Genomic DNA, 17,398 nt, shown 5'->3' with positions numbered 1-17,398 from the left:
CTGTTGGAGACCTCTCGTTTCACCCCCACCTGGGTTCCTGTGGCTGTACCTCTGTCTGGCTTCCTGGCTTTTAATCCCCTTTCTCCTGCTCTTCTGCCCTGCTGCTTTGTGCATCCCTGAGTTGTCCCTGGGGCTGACTGCTCCTCTGTCAGGGTTCCTGGCTCTTATCCCCTTTCTCCTACTCTTCCCCATTCCCAGAATAGACTGGAAGAAATCCATATTTGTATGAAATCCATATTTGTATCCAATCCAAAGAAAGGTGATCCCACAGAATGTGGAGATTATCAAACAATATCATTAATATTGCACACCAGTAAAATCTTGTAGAAGATAATTCAAAAACAGTTGCAGCAGTATATTGACAGAGAACTTCCACAAATGCAAGCTGGATTCAGAGGAGGATGTGGAACGAGGGATATCATTGCTGATGTGAGATGGATCTTGGCTCAAAGCAGAGAACACCAGAATAGATCACATGGCTGTGTGATTCAAAATGGCCAAAACTGGTCCATTTCAGCTCACTAACACCTAGAATATCAATCTGTTTGTGTTCCATTTCGTTTTTTATAACTTCCAATTTTCCTAGATTCATATTTCGTACATTACTTGTTCCAATTATCAATGGATGTTTGCAGACATTTCTCCTCAGTTTCAGTCGTGTCACATCAGCAAATGGAGGTCTCGAAAGTTTTACTTTATCCATATGATTAAGGTCAGTTCTACTCTGATGAGGCAGTCATATTTTGAGTGCCTTTTGACCTGAGGGGCTCATCTTCCAGCATCGATCAGTGTTTTAGGGCTATTCATAAAGTTGTCCAGTAATGTAACAGACAGTGTTTCTCTGCTATTCATAAGGTTTTGCCTGGCCAACTCTTTGAGAAGTGGAGGACCTCTTCCTTCTTTTGAGTCTTAGTCTGAAAGCTCTGCTGAAACCTGCCCACCATGGGCAACCCTGCTGGCATTTGAAACACAGGTGGTATAGTCTCCAGCCTCAAAGCAACATCCAAGCCACCACAGTAGGACAAACTGACAGACAAGTTCTTCTCCCTTAGCTGTTCCAAATATGTGCATATAAACATATATAATATATACAATATCAGGAATAAATTGACATGCTATTTTGTGACCTGTGCATTTCACTTCTCAATATATTATATATATTTCCTTGTTTGGTTAAATATTCTACATCACAATTTTTAGTGGTTCCTTAGTACAGGCACACTTTTGTTTTATTGTACTTCACAGATACTGGTTTTTGTCTGTTTTTTTGTTTACAAATGGCAATTCTGCATCAAGCAAGTGTATCAGCACTATTTTTCCAACAGCATGTGTCTCTGAGTCACTCTTTGTAAATTCTCACAATATTTCAAACTTTTTCATAATGATATTATACACTTAGTAGAGTACAGTATAGTGTAAGCATAACTTTTATATGCACTAAGACACAAAAAAATCTGTGTGACTACCTTCATTGTGATATTCACTTTATTGAAGTGGTCTGAAACCAAACCCACAATATCTCCAAGGTATGCCTATATCCTATCATTTTGAATGCATGCATTATTAAAAAAACACTTATTTCATTTTACGTTTTTCTCTCATTAAAAACATCAATGGACATGACTGTTCAGAAATATTACACATTTATAACTACTTTCTTAAAACAAAATTCTAGAAGTGAAATTGCTAAGAGTATGAAAAATTAAAAGGCTCATTAATGCATATTGCCTAATTGTCCTCTAAAGATTGTGCTAACTTACCTTCTCACCAGTGCCAGTTTCTCATGCCACAATCAACACTGAAATTAAACTTTGCTTCTCAATCGTTGGGTATTTATTTTAATTCTTACTCTAAAAAAGGATATCCACATTTGCCTGATGCCACAGCCAGAATGCTGGGTAGCACTTTTAAATGATACTAATATTTATTACATAATGATTATATGTAATGATTATACATAATGATTATGTATCATACATAATGATTATATGTAATGATTATACATAATGATTATGTATAATGATTACATAACTTGTAATGGGGTCTGAGATTCAGTTGCTTCAGTCAACTTCAAGAATAAAGAAGGGCATGGAAGAACTCCAGAGAATAGGCATGGAGATCCAGATAATCTCCTAATTCAATGAAGCCAGACACTGCTGACATGTGCTTCTCATTGTCCAGCATTAGTGAATTCTGAAATTCAACTCACATGAGTCCAAACTCCAGCACTCCATTTCCTATGTGACCTGAAAAGATTTCTTCACGCCTTTCCAGAAAGCAACTGGCCTGGGAGGTTCCTCTGCTCTTCTGGCTACACACAAACCTCTGATGGCAAGTTGAGACTAAAACACAGACTGTCTCAGTTCATCAAGAAGTCAGACTGCTGTGAGAAAGGCTGGTTCTCTTTCATCTGTGCAATTGGTCTTACTTAGTTTTTTGAGTTCTCTTTTTTTTTTTTTTTTAATGGGAAAATAGGCCTTTATTAAATAATTAGATGTAACTGCTCCATTTAGATAAGAAATAAAAGAGAATGCAGAGCAATGCTCAGCACTGAGATGTCACACTGCATAGGAAAAGAACTGCTGCTGAAAATGAAGACCATCCAGAGTTACCAGCATAGTCACGCTTTTTAAAAAAAAAAAAAAAAAAATTATTTAGCAAAAATGGTTTAACCTGGATAGTTGTGCATTACTTTTTTTAAGTTAAAAAAAAAAAAATCCTTATAAGCGTATGGATTCCAAATCCTAAAACTACAATAATTCTGTCTGTGCATCCCCATCCTTTTGAATAAACACTGTACAATCTGCTGGATTTCTCTGTGACTTTTTTTTCTTCCTACTTGTGACTGTTTGGAAAGGAAAGGGGGAAAAAAAGCCTTCTGTTTTTCATAAAGTCTAATCTTTTTTCCCCATTGGCATTCACCAGATGTTGCTTTGGATAGGAAGATAAATATTAAAATCTAAGCAAGAACAAAGCGAACTGTTTACTGGGCAGATTTTTCAGATGTTCTCTTGAACACTTGAAAAAGACAGGAGATGCTTTGATATGCAGCTGGCTGGAATTCACAATGAAATGGCCCCTGCAAGGAGAGTTGTGGGGCCCGGGGCAAAGTCCACTCACCCTACCATCCCTGATGGCTCCACTGGCCCATTGGCCATGTAATCATGGTGAAAGAGAAGGATGGGGAGGACAGAGTTACCTGATGAAGAGGCCCGAAAATGATGGAAAAGATGACTCAATCCAACGATCTAGTTCAAAGAGGAATTGAGAACATTCTTCACAAATGTAGAGATAAGGCCATGACTTGGGCAGTCTCTCTGTCCCTACAGCAACAGTCAAATCACACTGCACATAGGTGTGGCTGGAGGCTTCACAGTTCTCCTCCTCAGCCTTCATGCCACACAGGAAAGCCAAGGACACTGTAAGAAATGGTCGTGGTTAGGTTACGTAATACCCTCCAAATGAACTAAAGCTTCACAGTTTCATAAATAAAGTTCATGTGATCTCCCTCGGCCAGTCAAAAAATGAAGTTCACTTCACAAAATAAAAAGAGGCCTGGTGATTTTAAGTGCTTGACTGCTAACGAAAAGGATGGTCGTTCAAGCCCACCTGGCTGCTCTGTAGGAGAAAACCTGGCAATCTGCTTCCATAAAGCCTGGGAAACCCTATCAGGAGGTTTTACTCTGTCACATGAGGTCACTGTGTGTTGGAATCAACTCAATGGCAACAGGTAATAAGGTATTTATATGTAATACATCCTTTTTTAATTATAAATCATTGTAACAGGTTGACAGTTCAAACACACCAAGAGGTGCCTCAAAGAAAAAGGCCTCCTGACCTGCTTCCAAAAGGTCACAGCCTTGAAAACCCTATGGAGCAATTCTACTCTGCACACATGGGACACCAGGAGTTGGTATGGACTTGAAAGCAATGTCTTTTGGCTTGGTTTTTTTTTTTCTTTCCTTAATGACAGAACAAACACGTGTGAATCCACAAGCCAGCATAAGTTCTAAAAGCATTCTAATTATCTTAAACCTGTGTGCTCCTCCCCAATTCTATCCTTTCTGTCTTCATGCCCCAAAATAATCATGTGTATTTTTCTAACAGTTTTATCACAGGGGTTTATATTCATAAACAAGAGATTGTTGAGTTTTGCTTGTTTTTGAACTTTAGAAAATAGAATACATGACATAATATTCTTGGACCTGCTTTTCTCACTAAGTATTATGTTTCCAAGATTTTCCATCATATTGTATATAGCTGTTGTAACATACATTTTCACTTCTGTTCAATATTGCATTGCAAGAAAATAACACAATGTATTTCTCTATTCTCTTTCCAATGGATTTTGGGGTACTTTCCAGTTTTTGCTACTATAAATATGTACAAAATTTTCTCTAGGGCACAACCCTATAAAGAAAATTGTTTGTTCATGGGGTGAGTACAAGTCCAAATTTACAAGGTAGTGTCATATTGTTTTACAAAATGATTGTTCCATATTACACTCCTACCAGCTATATATGAGTTCCCATTACTTCTCTTAATTCCTAATACTTAGAATTAAAAGACTTCTAATTTTTGCCAATGTTCTGGTGGCATAGTGGATAAGGCATTTGGGTGCTAACCAGAAGGTCAGTGGTTCAAATCCACCAGCTGCTCCATGTAAGGAAGATGGGGCAACCTACTTCCGTAAAGATTCACAGCCTCAGAAACACAACGGAGGTCACTATGAGTGGAAATTGACTAGATGACAGTGAGTTTGGTTTTGGTTTGACAGTATGTATAAAATGGTTTATCACTGTGGCCTTAATATGCATTTTCATCATTCCTTTTTAGGTTGATCAAATTTTATTTGTTTAATAATAATTCATGTTTTCTCTCTTATGAAATCCTTATTCTTGTCATTTGGTCTGTTTGTCTATTTCTTACTAAGTTGTGCTCTTAATATATTCTGAGTACTAATCCTATAAAGATTTTATGGTTACTAATAGCTTCTCCGCGAGCTCTGGTAGCATAGTCCCTAAGGCACTTGACTGCTAACCAGAAGGCTGGCGGTTCAAACCCACCAGCCACTCCTCAGAAGTAAGATGGGGCAATCTACTTCCATAGTGATACTGCCTCGGAAACCCAAGGAGGGGTGGCTATGAGTCAGGGCTGACTCAAGGGCACGTAACAACAACAGTAGCATCTCCAAATTTGTGGCTAAATGTTTTACTCTCTTTATGAGGTCTCTTGATAAGCACTTCTTGATTTTAATACAATTATGAATGTTAGCATTTTATGAAGAAGAAAAGCATTTGAAACCCTTTGATACTCAGGCCATTTCTTTCTGATCATGGGACAGTGTAAAACATCACCAAGGCAGACTGGCAATAACCTTCAACAAGAAAACAACTCTCAGCAAAAGAGGATACAGAAGCAGTTCTGTTTGAAAATCTTAATAAAGTAAAAAGAGACAGAAGAAAAAAATCTCACTAGCCTGCTACCTCTGCAGTTTACCTGTCCATATAGGTACACAACAAATGTTATCAAGAGTTTGAAACTAGCTGCCTTGCCTATGCCGCAGTGCTGTAGCAAGGTAAAAATGAGACCGTACGTGTGAGAGAGTATGTAGTTACTCAATAGCACACAGATATCGTTGTTGCTGATGTTACATCTTAAAGCCCCTGATACCTAGCAGTAGGTTTTCTGTGTACGTATTTTGAATGAATTATAGCGATAAAAATGACTGACAGTGGGACTGTGATATAAACAAAACATAAGGAATTTCATGAGAAGCTTTCAGTTAGTAAAACATAAGGCAAAAAAAAAAAAAAAAACACAGGCCGAACAGCTATAAAATAATAAACTTTTATAAGGCATCTGACTGCTAACCAGAAGGCTGATGGTCAAACCCACCAGCCACTCCTCAGAAGGAAGGTTGGGCAATCTACTTCCATAGTGATACCACCTTGGAAACCCAAGGCAAGGTTGCTATGAGTGGGATCCAACTCAACGGCAGTGAGTTTGGTTTTTTGGTTGTAGGTGATTGGGTGAATACAAACGGACAAGGTAGATTATGAAAAGAACCCAGGGTGGGGATCAGAATCCCCAGGCTTTACTCAATTTTCTACAACTAAATAGCTGTGTGACCTTAATCAATGTAGCTTTTCAAGACTCATGGAAAAGTAAAAGATTCCATGAAAAAGGTCATGTGGTATAATTCACATAATCCAAGAAATCTGAATATCAAAAACCTTGATGATGTTAAAACAAATACAAAGTTTTGCTTTCACCCAACAGGATGATTTAGCAAATCATATTAAAAAATAATTCTTCTTTTGTTAGAAGCAAAATTTTGGGGAAAAGCAAAGATAGAAGATACTAAAAGTAGCAAAAGAAATTCTTTAGAGCTCTATCTAAAGCTGTCCCATTCATGAAATGAAAACACATTAGTAGTATAGCACCAAAACCCATTGCCATCAAGTTGATTCTGACCCATAGCAACCCTACAGGACAGTAAAGAACTGCCCCATAGGGTTTCTAAGGACATAAGTCTTAATGGAAGCAAGCTGCTATATCCTTCCCCATGAAGTAGCTGGTAGGTGCAAACCGGTGAGCAGTAGGTAAGCAGTAGTTAGCAGCCAAGAACTTTAACCACTGTGCCACCAGGGATCAGTAGTATAACACGGGAACAAGCAAAACAATAATTAGAAAAGTTTTAGTTTCAGGCCACCATCTACAACCTCGAATGTAAAACTTCACTCTCTTTAGCATACAAACTTAAATTTATGAATAGAATAAACACAGGGTCAGAATTCAAAGTGACCCTGTGTCAATTAGAGAAGTTAACAGAAATAAAAGACCAAAATTAAAATGGTAAGGTAGTAAACCACAGAAGAAAAAAGAAATTACGTTAATATAAAATGAGGAAAGTCCAAATGTGCACAGCCATGTTAGGAAAACATGTGCACACACATGCACACACGCACACACATGTACACACCTTGCAATAATAGCAGGTAATGAAATAATTATAAACCAGCAAAATGACAGTGTAAAACAATATGGTAGCAGATTATATGCAGGGGCACTTTATGATATTACCCAGCATGGCCAGAACTTGTTTATACAGAGGAGCTACAAACTAGGAAAATTATGTGGGAATTCAGAAAGGGATCAGAAGAAAAATATCAAATATTTTCTTGTTGAACAGTTTCAGATCCACTAGATCTTGAGAATTTGTGATTCCAACAAACTCACAGATGATGGTGATACTGCCTTAGGGGAACTGTGACTGTTCACCTTTCTGAAGGTCTGCCAGCTGCTCTCTCTAGCCTTCAATAAAGTAGGGTAGCATCAGTTAGGTAGAAGATGCACTTCTCAGGTGGGCAGCTGTTAAGCACTTATAACGGTTGTTTATTGTCCTCTAAAATAATCTTTTAAAATAGAACAGATTCTTAACTATGCAGGTTATATGCAGTCCTATCTAAAAGTGGAGAAATTATTAGTAGCTTCTATAGTTTTTGAAATACACTGCCTTTGATTATTTAGCATACTTTATGGACCTACTCCTCTGAGATAAACACACAATCATATACTCAAAATATTTTATGCAGTTTCAGGTGGTTGACAAAATGACCAAACGCCATCCTAGATCTTAAGTAAGGAACCTCTGGAGTTGGTGCTCCCAGTTCCTCTCCATTTTTAGATACTGGGATTCAAAGTGCGTGTTTGATAAAGGGAAAAGCAATATAACAAAAGCATATTACTAGCACAATAGCACTAATGAAAAGGAAGACGTGGAGAAGTGTACAAGAGGTACAGACAATAAAGGTGAATACTACTGCATACACAATAATGCATTAGCAGTAACAGCAAACACTAATCAATGAGTGGATACATAGGTAGACAGATATGAATAGGCAAATGGGAATACATCCACAACCATACATAGGTCAGACAGATGATATGTATTTGTATGTGCTATAAAAATGTCCATATGCAGCATAAACAGAACAGGAGGCCAAGTTAGGATAACTTCTTAGCCACAAACAAGCACCTTGAGGGAGTGGGTCGCTGGGCCTGCACTCTGGGACCATGGTCACAGGGTACATCAAGTCTAATTGGTGGGAAAAAAAGACATTTTTTAAAAAATGAAAAATAATTCCAATTATCCATTTCCCCAGAGCGCGTTTTCCTGCACTATCAATGAGTGTTTGGTGACACCTACTGGTAATGTTAAAAGTTACAGCTTCCAACCCATTTTCCTCTTAAAAATCAAGGAATTTTGAGAAATCCTTTTCTAAAGCTTAAGCAAGTCTTTTAAAATACAATTATTTATATTATTCTTCCCTGAAGTTACCCAACTTCCAATACGAAGATTTACCAGACCCTGAAATCTCACTGATTTTTATTTTGTACTCTAGTTGAAACTAAATGTTTTGAAGTAATACCAATCTGTTGCCATCAAGCCAATTCTGACTCATAGCTACCCTACAGAACAGTAGAAGTGTCCCCATAGTGTTTCCGAGGCTATAAATCTTTATGGAAGCAGAATGCTACATATTTCTCAGTTAACAGCCAAGTACTTGACCACTGAGAAATAATACCAAGGAGCTTTAAAAAGTTTATTGGTTCATTCAGTGTATATATAAAAGCTTAAATGCAAAACCAAAGTGTTGCAGTATTATATAAAGATTAGAACCCAGAAATGTAGAGTCTTCACACTTTCTGTTTCCATCATTGCTCAATTCCTTCATTTATTCATTTATCACCATTAATTCTGCACCTGCCCTGTTTCATGCACAAAGGGTAGATGGTGAAGAAAGCAGTTGTTAGCTGTCATCAAGTCAATTCTGACTCACAGCAACCCCATCTATGCAGAGTAGAACACTCCACAGGGATTTCAAGGCTGTGACCTTTCAGAAGCTGATCACCGGGCTTGGCTTCCAAGCTACCTCTGGGTAGGTTTGAACTGCCAACGTTCTGGCTAGTGGTTAAGCACTTAACTGTCTGAATGAAACAGACAATGTCTTAAACATAAACTTAAATCTCCGTGGATCTTAGGTTTTCTGTTATGGAATCAATCTCTCTTCCATAATGTTCTCCTTATATATATAATGATAATAAACCAAAATCCAAACTCACTGCCATTGAGTCAATTCCAACTCATAGCAACCCCCATTGAGTTTCCAAGGCTGTAGATGTTTACAGAAGCAGACTGCCTCATCTATCTTCTACTCACCTGCTGGTGAGTTCGACCATTGAGCTTTTACTGAGCAGCCAAATGTCTTAATCACTACACCAGTAGAGCTCCTTTTAATAATAGGAACTCAACTTCTTATATTTTAAACAAGGATTATTTTCTTCTTCTTCTTGTCTAAGAAAGCACAGTATAAACTCCCATCATGATAGTATTATCCATAATTGAATTATTGTCCAAAATCAAATGAAACTTGTATGTATCACTTTGTAAATTCTTAGCCTATGTTCACATTTCAGATAAACAAATTAGGAATATAATTTAAAGCACTACACAGAAAGCATGTGTAGTAAATGTTTTTACATGCACACTTCCAAGATCTATTATTATGCAAACAAGATAGTCACCTGGCTGAGCTGGTCCTATAGTAATAATGGTCATCTCTTGCCTTTGACTTTTCTCAAGCTCAATGAGTAATTACCATGTGTCCCTAACAATGGAATATCAATGCTTTGTATCTTCTTCATTAACCTCTTCATCCCACAAAGATACATCTTCCAGTACCACAATTAACATGATGGTACATGGCTGAAAATAGTGAGTGATCACGGTATTTTACTGAGGAAGGGATCAGAATAATTACAAAATAGAAAGGTAATGTTAACATTGATTCTTTTGCCATTATAAGAATTCAAAAAAAAAAAAAAACATGAGCACACAAGGCCAACATTCCAGAAACGTTTACCTTAATAGTCTCCATCACTTTATTCCCCAAAAAAACCAAACTCACTGCTGTCAAGTCGGATCAGACTCAGAACAACCCCTCCTTGGGTTTCTGAGGTGGTATCACTACGGAAGTAGATTGCCTAATCTTCTTTCCTAGGAGTGGCTGGTGGGTTTGAACCACCAGCCTTCTGGTTAGTAGTCAAATGCCTTAGGCAAGGAGATGTCTTCAGCAGCCTCACGTCTGAGGCATCATAGCCATGATGCCTATGACTATCATTGAAACTAGTATTCAGAACTCAGAATTGCTTTCTCTCTCAATTGTTTGACTGCAGTCAAGAACACTGATGATAAATTTTTAGTGGTTCATTTAACATTGACCCTCATTATGACCAAAGTTATTAGAAAGCCATTTTAATAGGTGGCTTTACATTCTATCATTTTTTGATGGGGTTAGAGAAAATTCTTTTCCCAGGAACTCATAGAAAATCATTGGTCACTACAGAGTCAATTACAGAAATAGAGAGTTAACCCAAAAAACATCATTAAAAAAAACTGCATTTTTACTGACCATCCAATGGCAGAACCAGGCAGCTGAAGGCAGACACTGTAGCATTATCCAGGACTTGGCAGGGAGCACCACACACAGCAGCTGAGATGTTCCCTGGAGAAAATCCTGCTCCAACCACATGCACAAGCCTTCCACTCAGGCAGCCTTTAAAGATAATACTGTAAGTTATGACTGTAGAGGAAAAGCTTACTTTCTTTCTTTAACTCAAAATTCAAGCCTCTGCTTTCTCATTACCCATCCTTCTTTCTATGCCCTCTGGAATCCACACATTTGGCTTTAGGTCCCTGGTACCCTCAATTTCATCCCCATCGAGAGTCTGGCCTCCAGATCTGGAATCTGTTCTGTCGGAGCAAAATCATTTTCAACAACCTATTCTGTTAATAGGGCTTTCTACATGCACCACCTTTTATACAGAAATGTAATGTGTATAGTTTTGAAATTTGTACACAAAAAATATGAAGTTCTCCCAATCGATTATTGCCCTCCTCACAGGTAGACGTTTATAATGTTTCTTCTCAACTAAAAAACTCACTGCCGTCAAGTCAGATCTGACCCATAGCAACCTCTCCTTGGGTTTCCGAGGCAGTATTACTACAGAAGTAGATTGCCCAATCTTCCTTCCCAGGAGTGGCTGGTGGGTTTCAACCGCCAGCCTTCTGGTTAGCAGTCAAGTGCCTTAGGCACTAAGAGTTTCTTCTAAGGATGAATATTTTTTATACAACAGGATCATCCTATACATATCATTCTGCAATTTGTTTGTTTAAATTAAAAATATATTTAAAACATTTTTCCAAATCTATACATCTAGATCTAGCTCATCATTTTTTAGCTACTTAGAATTCTATGACAGGATTATGTCACCATTTATTATCAATTTTCCTTCAATTACCATATGTCTTGACACCCAACACTGGAATATCCTTTTAGCTAGACTTAATAGTGTTGTAATGAACTGTACCTATTTTAGGAACATATTTTGTACATATTTTGCAATAGTTTGTCACAAACTACAAAATCTATTACAAATTCTTTAAAGTGGTATTGCTCACAGAATTTTTAGTCTTGGTAGATACTGCCAAATGTCCTCAAAACAATGTTGCTCCAGTATAAGGTCTCACCAGCCCTGTATGAAGGCGCTTGTCTCTGACAGGTAAAAGTATGACACCCCTTTACAGGCACTGAAACAAGTGCCATGTTTTGCTTTAGTGTGAGAACCAATAAAGGGAAAGGTTGCTTGCGCCCCACTCTCACCTGGATTTCACAGGTAGGACCCTCTACTCCCCACTAGGGTACAGAGTTCCAGATGTCTACTGCCTTCATGTCAAATCTACATGGTACTTAAACAGTCACCTGATAACCTCAAGAATAATGCTTTTGACGTAAGGGTGCATTTCATATCTGTGCACAGCACCATAAAAATCAGGGCCGTTAGAGAGGAGAAGGGAGCTCTGGTGGCGTAGTGCCTAAGGCACTTGACTGCTAACCAGAAGGCTGGCAGTTCAAAACCAGAAGCCACTCCTTGGAAGGAAGATTGGACAATCTACTTCGGCAGAGATACCGCCTCAGAAACCCAAGGAGGGGTCGCTATGAGTCGATTTCACTCAATGGCAATGAATTTGGTTTTGGTTTTGGTTAGAGAGTAGAAAGCCTTTTAGGAGCCATCTGGTCCAAACTCCTTTAATAAATAAGGAATGTGAAGCTCCAAAAGGCAAATAATGACTGTAGGGGCAAAGTCTGATTTAACTCAAAATTCAAGCCTCTGCTTTCTTATTACTCATCCTTCTTTCTATGCCCTCTGGAATCCACACAATTGGTTTTAGGTCCCTAGTACACTCAGTTTCAACCCCATCAAGAGTCTGGCCTCCAGATCTGGAACCTGTTCTGTCAGAGCAAAATCATTCTCAAACTGCACTCTAAGTTCTCCAGCTAAGTGAGTGACAGATACAGGACCCAAATCCCATCTCTACAGCATTCTGTCCAATTGAGGCAAAAGAACTGTAATGTAAAAAATGACTTAGTTAGGACCACGTAAACCTAAGGCTTTGCTTCCATAATTTCCTCTACATTTTCTACACCATATTCAGATTTGAAATATCCCAAGCATAAGGCTTTAAGTGAACAGAAATCCAAAACTATCATCGGAAGAAAAGGCAATGCAAATTTCTGTATTTCTAAAAGGGAGGGAAAGTGCAACAAATAAAATGGCACTGTGCTGTAGACTCATTATTGAGAAAGTATGAATTCATCTGTGAAATATTACAAACTGATAAAAATTCATTATATTTCATAGGTCTAAAATAATGCAAAGTGGTATGCTGGTCTATAAATAAGTGAAAGTATTTACATTCTACATAAATGATCAAAGGAGCTCTGGTGGTGCAGTGCCTAAAACATTTGACTGCTAACCAGAAGGCTGGCAGTTCAAACCAACCAGCCACTCCATGGAAGGAAGACTGGGCAATCTACCTCCGTAAAGATTTACTGCCTCAAAAATCCAAAGGAGGTTCCTATGAGTTAGAATTGATTCAATGGCAGTAAGTTTGGTTTTTTTGGTTAAATGATCAATTGTTATACATGTAATTATTTAAGGTAAAACAAATTTTTAAAAGGTTGATGCATCAAATTAAAATACTTAGTGAATCAAATACTTAGAGAAGATGCACAATTTCCTTGATAAAAAAAGACAATCAAAGCCTTATAGGTAGAACATGAAAAAGACAAGTCTCACAAAGAAACTGGGATGGTAAGAGACCAACTGTTCTCTCTCCCTCTAACTTTCAGATTGTTAATTTCCTACCCCTTAGAAATAAGGGTTGCTTTTAATCCATTTACATAAAGAAAATACTCATCTTCTTTGCTTGACTTACTGTTATGAACTGAACTGTAGCCCCACAAAGACATGTTTAAGCTCTAACCACATGTTGAAGTACTTGAGAATATGATCTCATTTGGGGAAATAGGGTTTTTGTGGTTTTTTTTAAAAAAATAAGACATTATCAGGTAAATTAATGATACCATATCAGAGTAGTGCAGTTCCTAAGCCTATCTATTTAGTGTTTTATAAGAAGAGAAAGGAGCTCTGGTTACACAGTGCTTAAAGCTGGCAGTTCCAACCCACCAGCCACTCACTCTGCAGGACAAATATGAGGCAGTCTCCTTCTGTAAAGATTTACAGCCTTGGAAACCCTATGGGCAGTTCTATATGGTCGCTATGAGTTGGAATCGATTTAATGGCAGGGGTTTCATTTTGGTTATAAAAAGAGGATGACAGACAGGGAAAGAGAGGCACAGACAGGGGAAAAACAGCATATGAGGATCGGTCTACAAACCAAGGAATGCCAAGAAATGCCCAGGGCTGCCAGAAGCTGAAATAGACAAGAAGGATCTTGATCTTCCTTTAGAAGGATAAAGAGAAAGTATAGCCTGGTGGACATCCTGAATTCAGATCTTCTAGCCTTCAGAGCTGTGAGAAAATAAACTTCTATTCTTCAAAACCACCCATCTACTTGTGGTATTTTTGTTAAATAGCAAAAGACAAAGACACTTACCAAAGTTCTCAGTCACAGCAGTAATGGTAACTCTTGGCGTGAACACCAGAACAGAAGAAGCCCACCCTCTCATGCAGTCATAACCTCTGATTCGGTACTCCCCAGCAGGAAGGGAAGGGACACTGCACTGGACAATAGTGTGGTTCCCAGAAACACCCACACAGGGTGACATCCCAATAAAAATGTCAATATGCTCAGCTCCAGTGATCTGGGCCACCACAAAAGTTAAGACATCACCAGTCTGAGAAACAGACAGCAATTCTGGGGTGAAATCCTTGCTATAACCAATGACTCCCACGTGGTACAAATGTCCATCTACCTCTATTTCCAGGGCAACGGAGCCATTGCCTGCAGGGACAATGCACTGGATGAGCTCAGCACTGATGTTCAATGACAGGCAGGCCTGCTGGCCAATGTAGACTGATGTGGTATTCTGTCCTCTCAGAGCTATGCCCTCCATGGTCAAGAGGCTCCCACCATGTAAGCTGAAAGTCTTAGGAAAGTACTGAAACACTTGAGGGAAAATGTAGAAGTGTCTGGAAACATTTCTCAAACAAGCATACCCATTTCTCTTATGAAACACTGACAGGTAGTGCAGACCTGGGGTCAGATCACCAATCTGGCATGCCACCTGGCTTGCATTAAAGAAAGTTACATTGCAAGCGATATGATTATCCACAAACACCAACAGCTCATGGGCCGTGGTGCCAAACCTCTGTCCCTTAATCAGCACAGCAGTCAAGGACCCATTGATATTAGTAGTCAAGGTATCCACAGTGGGAGTTGTCTCTTCGTGCATGAAGAAAGTGCAGTTCCCATGACACTCACTGGTTAGGCCGTTGACCAGGACTGTAACGTTCAGGACGAAGGAAGCTCCAGGCCAGGGGTCACCCTGCAGGTTAACTTGGCAGAGGACTGTCTGGTCACTCAAGCCCAAAACAGTACAAGTAAAAGGGCTTGAGAGACCAACCTGAACTGACCTCCTTCTAGAGCTGAGCGCCAAGCCCTTCACAGTGAGTACTGTTCCACCACAAGCAGAACCTTGTGTTGGGAGAATGGCCGTTATCTGAGGTGGCACCACAAGTTGCTGTGGCACTGCAGACATATTAGCAAATCCCATCTGCTTCTGACAGACTTGGAGAGAATAGATGCCTGCCTCCAAATCACGAAGAGGAAAGGAACAACCCAACAGGCTCATGTTGCTCCTGAAAGATTGTGCCCCAAGGTCACAATGCAAACTCCCCAGAAGAATCGCTGAGTTGGCAATGTTATTTCCTTCCACATAGAGCTGCAGGCTGCTATTCATGATTTCTGCTTTCAAAGTGGTAACCACAGGTGTTGCTGCTGCTTCATACATGAAGGTGAAGTCCTTCTCCATCAAGCCTGGTGATGGTCTGGAAGGGAAGGACACGTTGCCGATCCAGATCTGCACGGAGGCTGGGATGGCAAGGATGTCTGTACCAGGCAGCAGAGGGGCTGGCAAGGTCTCACACCAGATGTTCGTCTCTGTCAAGTTAATGATGTCACAAGACTGATTGCCCACAAGTACCCAAACCAAGGCTGGGTCCTGGCTGAACCCTATTCCTGAAATGCTGAGGATGGTTCCACCTAAAGCACGAACATTGAAAACAAAATTTTAAACTGGTATTCAGAACCAGGGACTCACAGCACCAGTGAAGTAGGAGATAGGATAAGTGCTAGGGAAATTTCAATTAGTTCACCTCATCCCACCAATGACAAACCTGTGATCATTTTACAAAAAATACATGGACTGAAGTTCACATAACTAAATAATATCAATTGCTATACAGAAAGCATGTTTAAAGTATTTAAGGCAAACTTTTCAATTACCTTTGCATATCCTGGAAGGCCCCATTTTTACTCAATTTATATACATTAATGAAAAATCTTGAAATTTATATACATTAATGAAAAATCTTGAAATCTTCTAATCATGTACTGTATAATCTGACATTATATGCATGTAATCCTATATATATTCAACTTACATATTAATGAAAAATCAAATCCCTTGAAATCTACTTATCTGTCGTAATTCTACATAATATATATTAGAATACATATAAATAATATGCAGAATATATATGCTATATATAGTATATCAAGAGTCATTGAATCCAGCCTGTGAATATCCTGCTGTACTCATAGACTTTGTCTTACTATCTAATCAAGGACCAATCAAACCCTATCTTCAGGAGGGAGATTGGATTAACTTAACCCACAGCATAACCAAGTCTGTGATAAAGCCAAGCATTTTTCAAAAAGGACTTTACTTGAATAAAAGATAATGTGCTATTTCACATACTGTCCCAATCATTATTCTAAAGTAAATATATTGCTTGAAATTGTGTCTGAAAATTAGTGGTTTTTGAGATTTCCTTATTTATCATGCCCTTACACTTACTATATTGGTATTCATGTTTTTGACCATTTCTGGGCCATTCATCTGCATCCCTAGAAGAAAATGAAGACACCGAAGACTCATTTCTTCTCTCCTCACACATGCAGTATGTAAAAGGCTAAGGCAGGAAATGCTCCCCTTGGTTTCTAATATCCGTTTGAGATGTGCTACCCATTAGATATTTCAGCCTCTTTCTATTAGGAAAAGGAAAATGAGGCATCTCTTTTTTTTTTTTTTTTTTCCATAAAAATTCTTTAATTTCCTGAGCTTACTGGGCTAAGGAATCAGTGAGTGTTCACACCCTTCAAAGTGCTCCACTGACCCGGCGGATCACGAGGAACCCTATTCTCTCCTGTTCCTGTCTCAGGCCCTGCTGACCAACTGACAATTGGCTAGGATTTATAACACAGAAATGAAGTCTGAATGTCTCACATACAGACTCCCCAGATAAACTATGTCAGCCACGTCAGAGCTACTCACCCAGAAGGGATCCACAGCAAGGCTCTATGGCGAAAACTTCTGTGAGGTACTGGATGTGGAGATCAATCCTACAAGGGATAGAGGGTGGTCATTATGAAATCAGTAAGAGAGTTAGAAAAAAAGAAGAGGACAAGGAAAGAGAAAAGATGGATGTATTATGAAGAGAGAAAAGGAGAGTGGTAGTGGTTATGTAAAGCAAATGTGAATGATACTGTCTTATAGAGAAGGAAATGGTAGAGAAAAATTACTGTGTGCTGCCCATCTTGGGCCCATATCACATGGTGACATCAGTCTCATAGACCTTAGCTACTTTCTAAATGATGAGAAGGAATTTTTGGAAAACTAGTGGGCACAGGGCCCTCAAGGCAGAGCAGGAAATGAGTGAGGAAAGGGAGATGGTTTGTGCAATAATTACAAAACAGTTATTCACAGTCCATGACCTAATCTTATAAAAAGAACACACTCTTCCC

At 38.8% G+C, this 17,398-nt stretch overlaps 1 protein-coding gene across 1 annotated transcript in view; it reads right to left on the bottom strand.

Annotated features, from left to right (window-relative positions):
- PKHD1 (PKHD1 ciliary IPT domain containing fibrocystin/polyductin) overlaps window positions 1-17,398 on the bottom strand; it is a 774,619-nt gene that overhangs the window by 634,953 nt on the left and 122,268 nt on the right. The window contains exons 30-33 of the mRNA XM_007936280.1: window positions 16,929-16,996; window positions 14,027-15,634; window positions 10,479-10,622; window positions 3,200-3,419 (exon numbers count right to left, since the gene is read on the bottom strand). Coding sequence (XP_007934471.1) covers window positions 3,200-3,419; window positions 10,479-10,622; window positions 14,027-15,634; window positions 16,929-16,996 — 2,040 coding nt within the window. The remainder of the gene's footprint in view (window positions 1-3,199; window positions 3,420-10,478; window positions 10,623-14,026; window positions 15,635-16,928; window positions 16,997-17,398) is intronic.

The sequence above is a fragment of the Orycteropus afer genome, unplaced genomic scaffold (assembly GCF_000298275.1).
Source record: "Orycteropus afer afer isolate SDZICR_OR568_19922 unplaced genomic scaffold, OryAfe1.0 scaffold00034, whole genome shotgun sequence".
NCBI classification, from domain to species: domain Eukaryota; kingdom Metazoa; phylum Chordata; class Mammalia; order Tubulidentata; family Orycteropodidae; genus Orycteropus; species Orycteropus afer.
Note: the sequence above shows the minus strand (reverse complement) of the source record. Positions and strands in the feature narration are given on the sequence as shown.